We start from the raw sequence: 19466 nt of genomic DNA on the forward strand, positions 1-19466 counted from the left end.
AAAAAAAAAATGGGCAAAACTGCCTGAGATGGGTAAAGGTCAAAAGAGTTAGGCAAAAAAAATATACTGCAGAGGAATACAACATAAGAAAATGGTAATCAAGATATGCTTATTAGTCAAAGTGGCAAAACCACCAGACATTCTTTCTTCAGGTGAGAAATCAAGCCCTCAGAACTGTTAGATCATTGCATGTCCCTTATTTTCTATGTTGTTCTGAACTGACATGAGCACAGCAGCTTCCCAAGGAAAAGAAAATAATAAATCAATTCCCTTTTCAGTCAATATTGCTATTATGTCCCAATCAGCAGTGTACTCTTAGTGCCTAAGGAAAAACACTAGTAAAATCAATACTCAACTCCAGGTTTTATTCACAATGGAGATCTTCTATCACTCCCCGCCCCCCCCCCCCCCCCCTTCACTACAGTCAAATATAGCTTTCCCATCTACCTCTAGCTGGACATTAGGAAAAAATTCTTCACAGAAAGGGTCATTGGGCACTGGAACAGGCTGCCCAGGGAGGTGGTTGAGTCACCTTCCCTGGAGGTGTTTAAGGCACAGGTGGACGAGGTGCTAAGGGGCATGGTTTAGTGTTTGATAGGAATGGTTGGACTCGATGATCTGGTGGGTCTCTTCCAACCTGGCTATTCTATGATTCTATGAAACACCCTGCGAGCTCAGTTTAACCTCACGCTATCTATCGGACACAAATAGTTGTACTACTCCTTATTCCACTTAACACCTGAAGCATTAGAGCCAGCCTGAAACAGGTAGGGATGTTTAAAGACCTGTATTCCACCTCTCCTTGAGAGCTAGAGATGTATTTTATGTCACCAGATCTTAATCCTGCATTTAAATCTGACACAAAATGAGTACAAACTCTTCATTTGAATTAATCAATGAAACTGGTGAAAACCCATGATTCCCAGCTCACAGAACATTGTTGAGGTTCAGAAGCAACACTTCTAGCAGGTCAGAATACAAAATATTCCAGAACTTCCCTGCAAACCACTATATTTATGAGAAGATTGCATTAAGAGGCAAAAAATAATGTTTTAATAAAATCAAAATGTTTTGATTCTTCCTTCACATAAGTTGTGTGACAGCATAGAAACTTCCCTAAGCACCCTCTGAGATAAAAACTTGAATTGGTATGGAGAAAAGTCTTTAATATGATTTACAGAAAAGCCTTGCAGGCAGTATAACTTTTGTCCTTCATTATAGACAAGTTTGGGTGGTTTTTTTTTTCTTGTTTCTGCATACCCAGAATAAACAACTATCTTTTCTGTAAATTGAGTCAGCCACAGAAAACCTGTTAATAGGGGTTAGATATCTCTGTCAATAACAAATCTCCAAGATCTATTGGGAGTCTCCAGGCAAAGCATCACTATATCTAGACATCTGGGAAAAACTGACTACCATGAGATTGTCAGTGTCACAGCCTTGCTGGAAAACTAAGTCATTCATCATTGATGTCAAAAGACACCGAAAGGGACATCGTGTCAGGATTTTGGCTTTTAAAATGTGCTTAAACTCTGAGTGATTCTGCAGTTGAGGTTTGCCTACATGAAAAGAAAAATCATATAATAGTTTAGTTGGAATGGACCTTAGAGTTCCAAACATCCAGTTCCAAACACGTGCCACAGGCAGAGACACTGTCCATAAAATCAGGTTGCTCAAAGCCTCATCTGACCTGGCCTTAAACGCCTCCAGGGATGGGGCATCCATTACTTAGATGGACATGGATGTCTAGGACATGGATGTGCAACCAGGAGAACAAGTAATGGGTTTGTGCAGCCCAGCTCGCAGAGAAAGTTCTTCACACGCTACACATTTTTCTTCTTTAGACCTCTTCTCAGCAGGTTCCTGTTTGTATGCATATACTGGCCCCACTGCGCTTGGCTTAGATGGTGCCATTCATGGCTTTGAAATTTAAACATTTGTCACAACCATCAGGCATCTGTACACAGTCAAACAAGTAGCTTCCACCACCTCCAATGGTCATGGTGTTTATTTTATAAACACCACCCTGTGTCCTATCTATCAGAAAGGTCTGTCTACTTTTGTTTGAGTGCTATGACTTCTGACAGTTCTTCAGAGACAGTCCTTTGCTCCTAAAGGGAAGATATATGAAAACAGAAGGATACAGCCTATAAATTTTTATAGCTCAGTACTAGCTCATACAGAGGCAGTGAAGTGGATAGTAGTCCCAAGAGAAGATGTATGATCCTCCTGCATTAAGCTATGCCCAATTTTTAAAGCACCTCTGAGCATCCAGCCACTGCATTTAAGATGCTTTGACATGTATGTGTTAAAAGTTTGACCTTACCCAGCACATGGGGAGTAATTTTCATGAGCACAGCCAAAAGGCAGGAGAGGAAATAGATGCCAGAGGTGAAATGGTCCAAAATTCTCAGGCTATGGACAGCATAGGCTGTGGTCTGAAGAGCACGAGACTTACTGAGACATTTCTGAAGGTCATATCAAAATCATGCTCTGATATATGTGCACTCATGAGAAGGCCTCATTGCACTTGATGGCTACTAATCCAGGCACTGCCAAGGCCATTATTTGAGGAAAAATATAAAAATCCCCTGTTCTTTACTTCAATAGAATCATAGAATCACCAGGTTGGAAAAGATCCATTGGATCATCAAGTCCAACCATTCCTATCAAACACTAAACCATGCCCCTCAGCACCTCATCCACCTGTCCCTTAAACACCTACGGGGAAGGTGACTGAACCACCTCCCTGGGCAGCCTGTTCCAGTGCCCAATGACCCTTTCCATGAAAATTTTTTTCCTAATGTTCAGCCTAAACCTCCCCTGGTGGAGCTTGAGGCCATTCCCTCTTGTCCTGTTCCCTGTCACTTGGGAGAAGAGGCCATCACCCTCCTCTCCACAACTTCCTTTTATTCTAATCCTTTCCAGGGATCTCCAGTCTTCTCCTCTAAGTTACCAATCCTCACTTCAGAGACCCTGCTATGCTCCCACTAGACTAGTACTCCATAGAGAACCTCCAAGCCACCATCTGACCATCTATCAGCTCTCCCTGTCCACTCTGCAGAAAGGACAGGTGACCCCACCACCACTCCTGAAGCCAGAGAGAGCCAAACTCACAACTCCCTCCCTCAAAAAAGAAAAGGTGTCCGAGAGGAACAGAAGAAAAATCATGTACAGAACAAACCTACTGCTGTGCACGTTGCTCATTTCCACCACCATGACCTGCACAACCCCAGGTTTCTCCAGCTTGCTCTGCTTCAGTTATCACAGCTTGACAGTTTGACAGTTATAACGAACTGTCATGTGGCAGTTGAATTGCATTAACTGGCCAGAAATGGGGACACAGGCCATCACTTGCTGCAAAGACAGAAACATTTCCAACTGCTTCACCCACAGTGAAAAAGGGTAGCTGTGAAGTGCACTTGCCTCCTTCATGTGCAGAGGAAAATGCCCATGAGTCACTGCTGAGGTAGCCATCTGGGATGGGGAAACTCCTCCATCCAGAGTGGATAGAGATGGTGTCTGAGACCCTGCTGTCTCTGTTGTTCAAAAGTCTCTGAAGTGAAACCCAGTGAAATGAGGCCACCTGAATGTGTCTGCAGAGTCCACAGCTTGCTGTTTATGTCTTATCACGTGTTCAGAGTATTTTTTTAGATTCCTTGAACAAAGCAAAAGCAGAATTGCAAAGCAGCTGGAAGTCAAGACCTCTTGGTCTACCAGTCTACTGCAGAACCTCCCAAAATATCAAAAATGTACCAAGGTGACATTTGACTGTCCGAGCAGGAAGTCATTCAAGTTCTCCATTTCTCAGAAATGGGCAAGATTAGCACAGTTACCTTCATTTTTTCCACTGGGCTTCCCCAGTCCTTCAAAATTTACTCCACTCCTGTCATCATGCAGATAATTGATAGAGAGTCAAATGAGCTCAAGCAGGGAAAGATGGGCCAGGACAGCGTACTACACAAGTCTGCATAGGCATTTTGAAGCAATGAGGAAGAGATCCCTCTTTGCAGCAATAGAAGTCAATGTCATGCTGCTGCAGCAGGCTTTAGGAGCCCAATATTAGGCTGTAGGGCAGGCAAGTAACCCATCATCAGCATGGGGATGGCCTATGTGTGAGCACCATCTCCAGTTCACTTCAAGAAGGATTCAGCTGGTGGTAGAAAAGAATGAAGGGAAAACCAAGACAATTCACTGCTCAAAAAATGTGGCCAGTGAGGAAAAACTGAAGAAGTTAGAATTGCTTAGCCTGAAGTAAAGAAGGATGGGAAAACAGCAACTGTTTTTAATAGACACCTGAGAGCTGGTGGAGGATCTGCCAACACAGGCCTTTCCAAACGAGTCACGAGCATCTGTTAAGAGTTCTCTACCAGGAATTCTGGCTGTGGGCCAGGAGATGGGCTCTCTGGAACTTGTGAAGTTCCTGCCAGCCCACTCCGTATGAAGCTACATTGAGTGGTATCCCTCTTCTACTTTGTTCTGCAGTGTGCCTGCAGCTCCTGGCACTAAGACAGCATCATGGAACTGACCAAGATTTCCAGGCTCTAGCTCTCAGCTACTCCCAAACCTCCGCTGTTGCTGAGAAGATGGATGGGTAGACAAGCCCCTGAGCAACTGCTTTGAGCAAGGGGTTGGACCGGGGACCTTCACAGCTTCCTCAACACCTAAATTATTCCATGTGGGAGGCAAGCACACAGAGGTTCACCAATGTACTCCAAGATTTCATGACAACACCAGGCTCAGATTCATGTTTACTTCTCTGGGCAGATTTTACTCCACTCTTCCTATAGCACTGCAAGGTGAAGACACTCCAGCCTCAGGCAGGACATCCCTCTTCCCCACACCTTTTCTGAGCAGGGACTTTCCAAAGGATGCACAGCTACTGAAGCACCATAAAAAGCAAACTGAAGCACGCAAAACAGATGGGCCGGAGTGTGGAAGCACTTACAGCAGATGGCACTAAAATATTAAACTAACATTACCGTATGCTTAAGCTGTGGTCTGGCTTGCTGCTGACTGCAGAGCCAGCCTCGTGAAAGCACACATGAGAAATGAGCCTCAGATTGCTAGATCACCCTACCAAGCCTCCCCTTCCTACAGGAAAATGCCTCACTAGTGACTCCTCCAACAGCAGGGACCTGCTAACACAATGCAGACAACATTTTGCTGAATAAAAAACCACTCCCAATAACATAAAGTCCCTCCTAGATCTCTGCTGGAAAAACACCTCCTTGAGAAACTGTAAAATCATCTTCTCTGTGGCACTGAACAGAGGTGAGCACAGTGAGAGGTTAAAGGGAAAAAACTCATACTACTTTATGCTTATCCACTGTGTGAGAACCCTGTACACCATGGGATGGGACAAGAGGCACCAGGGAGAAGGAGGAACATGTTCTTCAGCTCAGGACATTTGCCAGTGTCACCCCAAAACCAGAAGTGGTCCTGACTGCAACTTGTGATGCTGCCTGAGAGACACCAGGCCACCACATAGAGGTGGGTGGCCATGAATCTCGGTGTCCCTCACAAGTGGGGCTGGAGAGCAGGTCTTACGAGGAGCGGCTGAGAGAGCTGGGGTTGTTTATCCTGGAGAAGAGGAGGCTGAGGGGAGACCTCATTGCTCTCTACAACTACCTGAAAGGAGGTTGTAGAGAGGAGAGTGCTGGCCTCTTCTCCCAAGTGACAGGGGACAGGACAAGAGGGAATGGCCTCAAGCTCTACCAGGGGAGGTTTAGGCTGGACATTAGGAAAAAATTTTTCACAGAAAGGGTCATTGGGCACTGGAACAGGCTGCCCAGGGAGGTGGATGAGTCACCTTCCCTGGAGGTGTTTAAGGCATGGGTGGACGAGGTGCTAAGGGGCATGGTTTAGTGTTTGACAGGAATGGTTGGACTCTATGATCCGGTGGGTCTCTTCCAACCTGGTTATTCTATGATTCTATGATTCTAAGTGCTTAGAGCCACAGCCCCCACAAAGGGTATGTGGTAAAGACAAGCTCTGGTACGGGATTTATCACATCAATGCTACAAAAGCACTTCATATGGCATAAACCCAAGGATGCCTCATAGCAGGAGGGCACAGGGCTGTGCTATAGAATAAAGCATTTTAAATGAATTTTATTTGACTGCATTTCCAGCAGGGCCTGCCAGTAGTGCCACGTTGTAAGGGAGTGACAGCATAACCTCACAGCCCTGGGCTTGGGTTTTCCTTTCCCTATGCTAAATTTTTCTATAAATTAAAAATAAAAGGAAAGGAAACATTACTATGAATGTCCACATCTTTTTTTAACCTGAGCTCAGACATCTGAAAGGTAACAAAAGCAGCTGCACATTTCATTAAATGAATCATGCAGAAGGAATTTACTAATATCATCACTGAAATAGAGACTGGAGAGAAATATGATCATAGAATCATAGAACGGTTTGGGTCAGAAGGGATCTTAAAGATCTTCCTAGTTCCAACCCTCCTGCCATGGGCAGGGACACCTTCCATAAGGGAAATCTCTACCCAGAACCAGGTCCCCAGGGTGTGGGAAACCAGCATGTGGCCATCCAAGCCACCCTGGCAGAGAGCTACCAAAAGGCATGGCAAGAGAAAAGAACTCAGCCAAAATGCTCCTTCCCAGCCTGCCTTGGCCCAGGATTCTTCTGGGCTTCTTGCAAACTGCCCCTGGCCAAAAGGGGAGGGCTACAGAGGGCTGGAGCACCTCCCATACAAGGACAGGCTGAGAGAGTTGGGGTTCATCAGCCTGGAGGAGAGAAGGCTCTGAGGAGATCTTATAGCGATCTTCCAGTACCTGAAGGGGGCTACAAGAAAGCTGAGGAGGGACTGTTGACAAAGGCTTGTAGTGATGGGACTAGGGGCAATGGGTATAAACTGGAAAGGGGCAGATTTAGACTAGACATAAAGAGGAATTTCTTCACAATGAGGGTGGTGAGGCACTGGCACAGGTTGCTCAGGGAAGTTGTGGTTGCCCCATCCCTGGAAGTGTTTATGGCCAGGTTGGATGGGCCTTGGGCAGCCTGGTCTAGTGGAAGGTGTCCCTGCCCATGGCTGGAATTAGATGATCTTTGAGGTCCCTTCCAACCCAAACCATTCTATGATTCTATGAAAATATGCAGAGGACAGCAGGGTCTTTTCTGAAATCTCCTGCAAGCTCAGGCTCTGTTCAGGCCCCATCTGAACATCACCTAGGCTGTGCAATGTCACAGCACTGTGCAGGCCATACTAGTTAGTTGTATGATTTTGTTTGTGAAAATCTGTTACAAGTCAGGGTTTTCTCAGAACAAGCCTAAAAACCTGCATTCCTTGCTCTGGCTACTAACAAACATATCTGATGTTCCTTCTCTGTGGCAGAAAATTTTGAAAAATAGAGGCAGACAGAGCTGGCAACTTCCTTTCTACAGAGTCACAGCCAAAGCCCAGTTGTGTACGGACTTTGTCTTTCTCTAGGATGAAATGCTGGCAGAGGTGTGGAGGTAGTGACAGCTGAACATCAAATGTCTTGCTACAGCTCTGCCTTCCCTTCTTTGTTCCACAGGAGGCAAGGGAATTAGTGACACTAAGATAGGTAGTAACTGCACAGCAGTGGCCAAACCAGTCCCTGTGTTGCAGCAAGCACTGCAATCTGCAAGCAATGCAACTGTTCTGACCTGCAGAAAAGCAAGAGAGGCTGCTTAGCAGCCTATGGCACAGGAATAGCTCCGCTTGTTCAAACTGTGATAGAGAGCTCCAGTAAAATGGAAGTAGGAGGTCACTGCCTGTTTTTGTTATTGCCACTGGATGGCAACAGACATTAAGCAGAGATGTTGAGTTATTGCTGCGCAAACCATGCTTGCTGTGCTCCACCCTGTTACGTCGGGGAATGGCTCTGATTTCAGGACACCTAGCAGACACACCAGAGAGGTCTCTGAGGGATTAAGTCATGGGCTGGCAGCAACGGACTGTTCCTGGTGTTGGGTTGAATTCTGCGCTTTCACTTTGTACATCTCTGTGTATTTCCTGGAGTCTGCACTCAAAATCAATTTTTGTCTTGCCAGCCCAGGGCAAACCCTTCTGATGAGGCATGCAAACTATATTTGATGCCATGGATGTGAGTGCAAGATTCCTTGGTGATATGACAGCATCACACTGTGAAATAGTTAACATTTACATGTGAAACTGATGGCTGATTATTTTTAAATTACATTTTAAATTACGCAGGCAGATCTACAGATGGGTGTCAAAAATACAGGCAGGCATGTCAACAGTTTCATTTGATCCATCAGCTTCCTGTGAATATCCAGAAATGTCGGGCTAGCACTGACCCAAACTCAGGTGGGACTTGTCATGGCCATCAGGACATCAGTCCCCACCTGGACTTTGTGACCATCACTAAAACCATTCTGTCTCAACAAGGAGGCACAGTGGTAGAGAAACACTTCTGAGGTGATAACTGACAAGTAGGTAACAGGAAACAATTAAGTTTTTTCTGTTTTCTTTTAAGAAGTACATAGTCACATCTTGTTAGTACTCTCTTAACAACAGGTAACTATCATTAAGATAATTCTCTTAATTAATGAATGATGATACTCTTCCTGCTTTGGGTGACACTGTTCTGCTTCACTGCCACATCTCCCTCTATTCTCATCACTTTAGCCAAGTGTGGCCCATGCCAAATGACTGCCAGGTACATTGGAGTTGGTGCATGACACATATATGATACCATCATGTAAAGCCCTGCCAAGACCTCAAGTTGATGCTATGAAAGCAGTCACTGTCCCCTTGGATGTGCTCTGCTGCATCGTTTCCCTGCCAGCCAATGCGGCTCCAGGCTGACGGAGCCTGGGAGGACCCATGGGGGATACTCTGGTTTCACCATGCCAGTTAACACATCCCTCAGCTCACCTCTGAGAAGTGAAAAAATGCTGAAGGATTTCACATGAATTCTGGTAGTGAAGGGCAGGCTCTCCTCTCTCAGATCAAAAGGAGAGCCCTATACTCTACCTGCAACATAAAAAATTAACTAGTGACCAGGTAGAGTGACCCATGCAGCAAATACTCATCACTGGAAGGTAGCTTTAAAAAGTGACACAAGTTTTAGCTATAATCTTCTTGAGAGGCTTTATGGTTTTGTTTTCCTTGCCTTAGGCACCAAGGTGTCTCAAGGGAGAAAAGCATGTACTGAAATAGTACCCTACACACTATCAAACAGCAATTAGCAGCCTTGTGTCTGTCCAGGAGGAAATGTTTCTGCTACTACTATCCTATGGGAATACAGATAAGACACACGGATACACTTCAATGCAGGGAGAAAGTTTGCTCAGTTAAGGCAATGACAGAAATTAAACAAGACACAAAAGTTAGGCCAAAAAACTTCTGAATACAATCAACGAGGACTGCAAATCTCAATGGGGCCTGAAACCTTAAAACTGAGGGACAGGCAACTAGTTGTGCACGTGGTATTCGCCTATTACTTTCTCCAAATCCAAGACCAAACTGTGAGCTGTCTGCCTAGAAGAGCACTCAGAACACAATACAAAGACCCAACACTGTAGTAAGGGTGTGTAAGGTAAACTTAATCAGCTCTGCAAGGAGGGAATTTGGGAAGGGGAATGATTTGAGCTCATCCTACCTGTGAGAGCGCTAAGAGATGCACAGAGTGACGCTGCAAGCTCTGAGAATCTGGCAGGAAAACACACTTGAGAACAATAATCATATATATCTTATTCATCCTATTAATGTCACTAGTTCATTATTGCTAAGAACACCAATATTAACATATTTTATAGCACTGGAAATTTTGCAGTACTCAGCACATCTTGCAAGTTCAGGCTGTTTCCTTATTAGACTTGCATGCTTGGGTTCACAGCACTAGATAAATCAGTTACAAAAGTGTGCCACTTAAAAGTATCTGCCACATCTCCAGGCCATCATGTGGTCAAACATCAGCATAAAGGCGGATGGAGTAAAAAGATGCTCGCTAAGCAGCAGGACGGGGTTTGCCTCCCCTCTATCTCTATTCAGCTCTTTGTAGGGAAGCAGCAGCTCTGAATTGTGAATCCCTGTCTGATAGAAGAGTTGTGGAGAGACACTGCCCCCAGACCAGCTGCAGGAGACAGCAGAGGGGGAGCAGGGCAGGCATGGGGCAGCTCCAGTGTCCCTCCTTCCCACATCAGCCTACAAAGCCAGAGGCACACAAAGGTCTTGGCTATTTAGAGCTGGTATCTTGCAAAGAATAAAATGCCTTTTTCTTTTGTGCACCTTATAAACTAAGCCAGATACAGGCTGCAGGGACCTCTGGCAGTGTCAGTGTGCAGTGACCGTGTGCTGCCCTTTGGTCCTCAGGGCTTAGCTCAGACCAAAGGCTGGTGGCAGCTCTAGATTTGTGGTGGGCCCAGTCAGACCTCAGTGCCTGGCACAGTAAGCCTGACCCTGACTGAATTTACAATGCCTTTGAGCTCACTTGAGTGCCAAGGAAGCATCCTGCCTTTCCCCTCTTCCAGGGCTGGATTTAGGGAAGGGGCTTTCAGAGGGGTACACAGGATGCCCCCCAAGGCACACAGCACTGAGACGAGCACCCACAAGCCACACGCCTCCTTGTATCAGCCTGGAAGTGTACACAAACCCCTCATTATTCAGGATGGATGGTATCAGCTGCTGTGAGAGAGATTTGCTTAAGCTGCACCAGCTTTCAAAACAAGCAGACCCACCAAACCTAATGCCACTCAGCCTCCAAACATTCTTTTTTTCCTAAATGTATCTTCAAAACCATTCTCCTCACATTTTGAGAGAGGCAGCACCACCTCCCAGATTGTACCACTTTCTTGGGGCAAGGCAGGTACTATTTCAAAGGAAAACCAGGCATTTGTTGCTCTTTGTTCTCCAGGTGCCTGATGTAAAAATCAGCCTGATACCGGGGTTCCTGCTTGATCTGGTATTTATGTGCTTAAGCCTAAAAATTATTGTTGCTAGTAAAGGAGAAAAAGAAGGAGACGGGAATTTCAGAGATGATGTGTCCACTGTCACAGGTGTGCCCAGCTTTGAGCTGAGGTTATATAGGGAGTGGGGCCCCTACGCGGCACTACTAACATTTCCCCTGCAAGGAACAGGTGCTTTTCCCTCCTTCCTATTCTCAGTAGCACTGCAAAAAACCAACATAAATATCTGCATTTACCTTTCTGCTTATTTAAAAACGGCAGTAGGGGCAAAATGAAGGGACTTCTTTTGCCAGAGTCCTTGGAAGACACTTTACTTTGGCTAACAACAGTTTCTTCGATGGGTTTCTTCAGGATAATTCTTTCCTTCAGCTCCTCGGTGCTGACAGCAGAGGTTGGGGGCTCAGCACTTACTTTTGGTGCAACAAAGGAACATTTCAGGTAGGATGCGGACTCTGCCAGGTTTTCCCTGTTCATCCTGCTCTCTGTTGCTTTACTTGCTTCGTAGTCTGAGACATCAGTGCGGGAGCTGTTCTCTTCCTTGATAATGTCCATGACCATGGGCTTCATCAGAGGGGAGTCCTGCTCCCTCTTCGGGCTCTCCTCGGAGGCTGACGAGGCATCGCAGGACTCAATGATGAGCTCACTGTCGAGCTCGGCCTCTCGCTCCTCCCTCAGGATGCTGTACTGGATGGAGGGGGAAGCAGGGGATGGAGGGGGCCCTCCAATGTGGCTGAAGGTCATGTAGTTGGAGTGCAGCACCTCCTCGGCAGCTAATGGGTCCTCCGAGACCAGCTCAATCTCTGAATCTCCTGACTCAGCGCTGCTGGCTTCGTTATCGAGGGGTGAGGAGGCAGCAGGGCGCCCAGGTTTGATACGCTTGTCTCTCTTCTCAGTGGCAAGGGCTGGCGATGGCTGCACCTCTGGAGTCTCAGAGGAAAAGCTTTTTGATTCCTTGATGGCACTGATGAGTTCATCCTCTGACAAGCTGCCTTTGCCCTGTGACTCTGAGCCAGACAGTTCTGCCACCCGGAAATAAAGGAGAAAAAAAACAGGAAAAAAACTGGTTAAGAATGAGATTTTCTGGGAACTTGGGACACAAACACAAAAGATTTCATGCAACCATGAATCCCTCTAGGGGGACTGGTGACATAGGTAGGTCTCCCTGTCTGAGGTGATGAACAATAATAATAGCTTGTCCTTACAGAGTGTCTCCCATGCATGTACTTGTCATAGAATAATAGAATCACTAGGTTGGAAAAGACCAGTTACAAGGTACTGGTATGAGGCTCAGGAACAGCTTCTGGTTGTCACTGATGGATATGGACCTGTTTTGGGGACAAACACGCACACAGGGCTGGTGACTTCCAGGCACTGCTGATCTTAACAACGCATGGGTAGTTACTAGTAAGTTTGTCAGACATAAAGTTTCAAGCGTGAAAAGTTCCAGGTCAAAGATTTATCATCATTAAGAACTACTACTTAGCAGCATTCCAGGACTTAAGGGGGCCTCCAGGAAAGCTTGGGAGCATCTCTTAATCACAGAGTGCAGGGATAGGATGAGGGGGAATGGTTTTCAGCTGAAAGAGGGGAGATTTAGATTACATATTAGGAAGATATGATTTCCAGCCCCTTAGTTTCAGGTGTGGGGAGCAAGAAGCTGACCTGCACCCACTCCCAGTGTGTATTAGCCTTAAGTCCAGTCCTGATTCATGTGCAGCAACCAGCACCGGTGTCCTGGGGCCACCTGGCTGTGCTGGATACCTCTGGAAGCTCCTCTACAACAGAGAGTGGGAAATAGATAGTATCAGCTGTGACCTGGGGAAAACCACTATTTTAGGCTATTTTCTGCCTTCATTTCTCACAGTCATGGCAATAGCATAGCTGATTTCTTCCTGATCAAATGCCTTCTCCAAGATGAATCAGGTAAAGGGGGAAGTTTTAATGATAGCACCCGAGCCATGATGTCCTGCAGGGGGATAGGCAAGAACAACCATCTCCCCACGCCCCTTCCAAGTGGTTTTGGTTTGTGCATCTGCCAATACGTGTTATTGGTAGATCTGTGCACATATTGTCGGCATGTCTATAGCTCCTTCAACAACACAGCTCCCTTGTAGTACATCTCTCTCACACAATAAAGCCCTTCTGGAACCCAGAGTATGGCTGTAGACAGGATTAAGGTGTTTAGGCCTGCTACAACACACTCCTATCTGGGAGTCAGGGAGCTTCAGTTGAATCAGAGACGCTGAGCAAGAGCCTGCGCATCCTTTTCCTGGCTGCAGGAAGCCCAAGTGAGCTGCGCTGCTCTCCTGTTTTACTGCATATAAGCATTTTCTCCCTGAGCAATGACTTAATCGGGCACATGTCCAAACAGGCATGTGACCACCAGCCCTCACCGCGCAGCAACGTGCCGTCCCTCAGCTTCACCCTGCCCCTGCCTGCACTGGCAGTCTGTAACTCTCAGCCACAGCATCTACCTTGTGAACAAAAAAGTCCTTTGTGGCCAGCAGCAGGGTGTCATATTTACCACTAGCAAAAAATACCCACTGCCTTTCAGCGCCAGCACAGCATATGAACAGACCACGTCTTCCTTCCCCAGAAGAAAAAAAGATGGCCAGCAATTAAAAGCAAACCATTTTCAAAAGTCCCGATCCAAGTAGGGGGGAACTGGGGCTTTGCCAGGATGCTTAAGGGGTGTCTAGGGGCGACGACTTTGCTGGGTCACTGGGCAGAAATAGCGAGGGCAGGTTTTACATTTCTTCCCTGCTTATGAATGTGGAGTCTGGGCATGGGAAAGGGGGGAAATTCAGAGAAAACACCCTGTGGGAGGCAGCCTCTGAGGGAAGATACCTGCTTATTTCCTTAACACAATAAATAAACAGTGCTTCTGTCTTCCCAGCACCCTGATGCAAGGCAGTGGGATCTACCAGGGCCATGTGGGCTGTGCTGGGGATCAGATTTGCCTGTGGATGGAAACATTTCCATGCCAGCAATCACACTGGCCACACCATTGCCTCCCAGAGAGGGAGCAGCCGTGATGCACAGCCACGCACTATTCATTCCTTACGATGGGATACGGTTATCAAGTGTTACGAAGACCTGAACAACGACCAAGGGCTGAATAAACAACAATTAGTCCCTGAAGTTCTTCATTACCTCGTATTGCAAAAAGTGTAAATCGATAAAAACCAAAATGTCTCATAAGAAGTGTGTGTAGTCACCCAGTCAAATTGAAGAAGTAAAATGGGACTGTAAAGTCTATTTATCGTCCAAAATTCCTGGCTGATGCAGGCAGGATGAACTCACAGCTGCAATGGACTGCTTCAAATTCCCTTTTTTAATGAAAGTGTGTAAATGCATGCTCAGTTTTGGATAGGAACTTGGTATGTCTCTAAGGTCAGGTATCATTTTGGGTAGAAAACCCAGACTGCCATTTTAACGAAATTACAGGTGATTTTTAAATGCTTCTAGATGCTATCAAAGCAATGCAAATTCCAGCTTGAGGATGTTCATTGTCAAATGTTCATTGTAAAAGAGTTTTGATCAAGGACATCAAAATTTAATTTCAAGTCTGAAAATTGTTTCCTGTCACAGAACTTATTCCTTTTTGAAATCCTATATTACTTTCATATTTTAGCAGTCTATAATAGGGAAAATGAGGAATAGATATTATGTACTGCTGCAATAAGCAGACAGAAAGAAAATGTATAAATATGCAATTTTGGTGGCACCCAATAGAAATAAGAAGCCTTTAAAAAAGACTGGCCCTTTGTCCCTCCTGTCCCTTTTGTAAATGAAGAGACAGCATTTCCCTCCTCAGCACTTTCTAAAAGCAGCACTTTCACTTGAAACCAGCACTTATTTTTCACAATCTAACCTTATTCTCTGCAAAGAGAGTGGTGGTAAATGGTGTTAAATCCAGCTGAAGGCCAGTGACAAGTGGGGTTCCCCAGGGCTCAGGGCTGGGTCCAGCCCTGTTCAATGTCTTTATCAATGACCTGGATGAAGGCATCGAGTGCACCCTTAGCAAGTTTGCAGATGACACTAAGCTGGGTGGAAGTGTGGATCTGCTGGAGGGTCGGGAGGCTCTGCAAAGGGATCTGAACAGGCTGGACCGCTGGGCAGTGTCCAATGGCATGAGGTTTAACAAGGCCAAATGCCGGGTCCTGCACTTGGGGCACAACAACCCTGTGCAGTGCTACAGACTGGGAGAAGTCAGTCTAGAAAGCTGCCTGGAGGAGAGGGACCTGGGGGTGTTGGTTGACAGTGACTGAACATGAGCCAGCAGTGGCCCAGGTGGCCAAGAAGGCCAATGGCATCTTGGCTTGGATCAGAAACGGCGTGACCAGCAGGTCCAGGGAGGTTATTCTCCCTTTGTACTCGGCACTGGTGAGACCGCTCCTCGAATCCTGTGTTCAGTTCTGGGCCCCTCACCACAAGAAGGATGTTGAGGCTCTGGAATGTGTCCAGAGAAGAGCAACAAAGCTGGTGAAGGGGCTGGAGAACAGGCCTTATGAGGAGCGGCTGAGAGAGCTGGGGTTGTTTAGCCTGGAGAAGAGGAGGCTGAGGGGAGACCTCATTGCTCTCTACAACTACCTGAAAGGAGGTTGTAGAGAGGCGGGTGCTGGCCTCTTCTGCCAAGTGACAGGGGACAGGACAAGAGGGAATGGCCTCAAGCTCCGCCAGGGGAGGTTTAGGCTGGACATTAGGAAAAAATTTTTCACAGAAAGGGTCATTGGGCACTGGAAGAGGCTGCCCAGGGAGGTGGTTGAGTCACCTTCCCCGGAGGTGTTTAAGGCACGGGTGGACAAGGTGCTAAGGGGCATGGTTTAGTGTTTGATAGGAATGGTTGGACTCGATGATCCGGTGGGTCTCTTCCAACCTGGTTATTCTATGATTCTATGAAAGGCAAAGAGGTGTTAAACCAGCCATTAAAATTTAAAGAAAATGGACCCAGACACTTACAGTGCCCTGGTCCCACACACTTTATTTCCTCTGGGGACCATAGCCAGCCCCGGTGACCAAGAGACCCGCAAAATCACTGGGATCCAGGCCAAATTAATTCCTGGCTGATGATGCCCCCAATGACACCCACCAGCTCACAACTTCCTCTCAAGGAGAGATCTTTGTGGGAAGTGGGCTCAGCAAGCCTGGATGTGACCCCAGCCCTACTCCTGAGTGGCTCTCAGCTACTTATTTCTGTGGCTCTCTGCCCTGTTTTCCCCTCTTTTCATGGGGAAAGGGCAGCCCATCGCAAGCAGGGAGTTCAAGATGAGCAGCACAGCTGCATCCCTCTTCATTTGGCAGTGCAAAGTGGTCATGGACCAGAGCAGAAACACCTTCAGCCATGGAGACCCTGTTAATGTTTGCTCTCAGCCCCTTAGATCCACCTCAGAAACCCACAGTAATTCTCCAGCGCGTGGGGCCACCTTTGCAACTATTCACTGGGTAGCATAAAAAAAGTGGATGCCATGCACCAGCATTACCTGTGCCAGAGGATGGTGGTGTGACAGAACCCGGGCTGTCATCTTCTGGCTCGGACACCATCACTGTTGGTACGGCCTCATGGCTCGGCTTCAGGCCGGTCTCCAGCTGAGTGGGACTCGAATCCTTGCTGGCAACTTCCCTGGCACTTTCTGTCTCAGTGAGTGTGATCTTGACGGGCGCTGCAACCACGGAAGCACCATGCTGATCACCAGATCTTATGTCTTCAAGCAGGTCTTGCTCTTTGGCTGCCTTCATGCCCTCTGAAGTTGTCCGCTGAGGTTCAGCAGTGTGGCTGGAGCCAGCGGGTGTTCCCCGGTACTTATCAATAAGGCCTGGGCTCTCATCTTCTGAGTCAGGGTCATGTTTTTCTTGTTTTTTTATTTCTTCTGATCTACTTATGTCCATGTATTTATAAGCTTCTACTTTCATGGGATCTGCTAAGGTTTTATCAACTTCAGTAGACTCTGCAGGAGTCATCTCTATTCCTGAATCTGAGCTAAACAAGCCACGGGACTCAAACCCAGTCACATCTTGAACAGGATGCCCCAGTGTGTTAAATCCTTCTGTGCTGCCTGAACAGGGAATGGGGCTGTTTTCCTGCTGATAAATGCCCGTGAAATAGGTGGAGTCCCGTGGGGTGGTGTAGTGGACGTCTGAGATCAGAGAGGTGTAGAAGGAACTGTCTCCCCCATTGGCAGTGGAGCCATAGTCAAAGAGATGCGATGAGGCTGTGACACCTAAAGCAAAGACACAAAAATGGAGACAGAGTGAAGAGACAAGTGTCTGTATGAATCAATCTTTCCACAAAGCCGTACTCACTCCCTGCTGATTTTAGACTGGTTTGTGCACCAGGCTTGGCGTTCCTTGCAAGCTCTTTGGGACTGTCTCTTACTATACCTTTAGGCAACACAATGGCACATCTGTCAGAACAGGCTTCCAGCTGCTGTTGTATCTTAAAATAGCTATAACAATCCTAATAGCTGCTAAGAATTCTCGGCCAACGTTTGCCCAGCCTGTGCATAAAAATCTTCACTGGTGGCAACCCCACAACCTCTCTTCACAATCTGACTCAGGGGCTCACCATCCAACATCCTCACAAAGGAACCTAATGTCCACCTAAAAAACAATCCTGAGGAAAAAGATATGTTGCTTGGGTTTGTTTTTTTTTAATATAGAGAAATGGAGGAATTTCTCCCGAAGGAAACTTTTCATTAAGAAAAAAATTTCACTAGACAGAAATTGAGATGAGAAGTTGGCAGGCAGCTTTAGATTTCATTTTCTTTTTAGGAGTAGCTACCCTAAATTTGCGAAACACTAGAGCAGGGACTAAACATCCTTATTAGTGATTTTCACACACCCAGAAAGCCATACCTTATATACATCATCTACAAGCATGGAAGAGGTTAAACCTCTACCCACATCCATGCATCATTCTCACACACCGCCTCTAATTCTCTCTGTCATGCTTTAAGTTCCTGGGGATGATGCTAATTAAATTACACACAATGGCCACTCTTTGCAGCACCGATATAAAGCAATGCTGAACGACAGGAACTGTGAGATCCTCCACAAGGAAGGCACGAGGCATAGAGACAAATTTTTATAGAGGCTGAGGGAGCATGGATGTAGAGAAACAAAGCCAATGTTTGTAGGAGCTGGTGCCTACAGCGGGGCGGTGGCCTGTTAACTGCTTGTGTGCTGATCTACACCGCATCGTAGATGCTGGGTGGCTTTCTGCGACCTCTGCTCATCACCCTGCAAGGGACATGGGGCTTCTGACCTGCTCCATGTGTGCCAGTGGAAACTGCACAGTGTTTTTAAAGTGATGTTGCTGCAGCTGCAAAGCCAGAAGCTGGGAAACATCATAGAATCACAGAATCATAGAATACTTTGGGTTGGAAAAGACTTTTACAGGCCATCTAGTGCAACCCCCCTTCAGAAGCAGGGATATCTTCAACTCGATCAGGTTGCTCAGAACCCCATCCAACCTGGCCTTGAGTGTTTCCAGTGATGGAGCCTAAAATATCTTCCTGGGCAACCTGTGCCAGTGTTTCACCACCCTCATTGTAAACCATTTCTTCCTTATATCCAGTCTAAATCTCCCCTCCCTTAGTTTAAAACCATTCATCCTTCTCCTGTCACAGCAGGCCCTGTTAAAAAGTCCTTCCCCAACTTTCCTGGAGCCCTTTTAGGTACTGAAAGGCCACTATAAGGTCTCCCTGGAGCCTTCTCTTCCTCAGGCTGAACGATTCCAACTCTTTCAGCCTATCCTCATATAGGGGGTGCTCCAGCCTTCATATCACTTTCATGGCCCTCCTCAGCATGAAAGTTCCTGGGCTACTTAACTTTGGTTATTTTCTTTTTTCTTGCACATACATAAGGTACCATCTCTATATACTATCACAACTATTTTTTTATCACAGCTCTCCATGCATTAGGCATTTGCAGCTGATTTAGTGAGCCCTGAAGCAATATTTTTCCTGTTAACACTGTTCAACGTGTGGCTGCAGGCTTTATTTTACTGCACAACCTTGCTGGATTTGACACGCACAACCCAAGCCCTGCACAAAGGCAGAATGACCATTACCCTTATCCATATTTTTGCATCACTCGCCGCTATAGTGACTTGCAACCAACTTCTCTTTCCTGGGCAGCCTTTAGGGTGGGCACACCATGCCCCTTCTTTTACAATGAGAAACTTAATAGGATAGGGAAAAAGCAACACAAAAGAGCCATACCTTGCTTTTCAGCTGACCTATGCTGCCTGCCCCTGTGCATCCATTCTTAGTGACTTCAGGTGCTGCTGGACCCCTGCCAGCCCTCACCCCTAATCTGCACATATGATGCTAACAGCAGCTCCATCCCCACAACCTGAGAGCCCACAACCAGGGATTCGTGGCAGCTGCCTTTGCCATACAGAGCAAAGGGTGCTATACTTAACTGGTAAAAACTTCTCATCATGATTCCTAGACATTTCCAGCCTTCAGTTTGCTCTTCTTGCTGCTCTGGAGCATCACGTAGAACATTTCATAGAATCATAGAATCACCAGGTTGGAGAAGACCCAC

General features: G+C 46.5%; 1 protein-coding gene across 1 annotated transcript in view; it reads right to left on the bottom strand.

Annotated features, from left to right (window-relative positions):
* RTN1 (reticulon 1) overlaps positions 1–19466 on the bottom strand; it is a 127943-nt gene that overhangs the window by 41137 nt on the left and 67340 nt on the right. Inside the window, exons 2-3 of the mRNA XM_069856810.1 lie at positions 16400–17137; positions 11153–11935 (exon numbers count right to left, since the gene is read on the bottom strand). Of these exons, the coding sequence (XP_069712911.1) occupies positions 11153–11935; positions 16400–17137 (1521 nt within the window). The remainder of the gene's footprint in view (positions 1–11152; positions 11936–16399; positions 17138–19466) is intronic.

Source organism: Phaenicophaeus curvirostris, chromosome 5 (genome assembly GCF_032191515.1).
Source record: "Phaenicophaeus curvirostris isolate KB17595 chromosome 5, BPBGC_Pcur_1.0, whole genome shotgun sequence".
In the NCBI taxonomy this organism is placed as follows: Eukaryota; Metazoa; Chordata; class Aves; order Cuculiformes; family Cuculidae; genus Phaenicophaeus; species Phaenicophaeus curvirostris.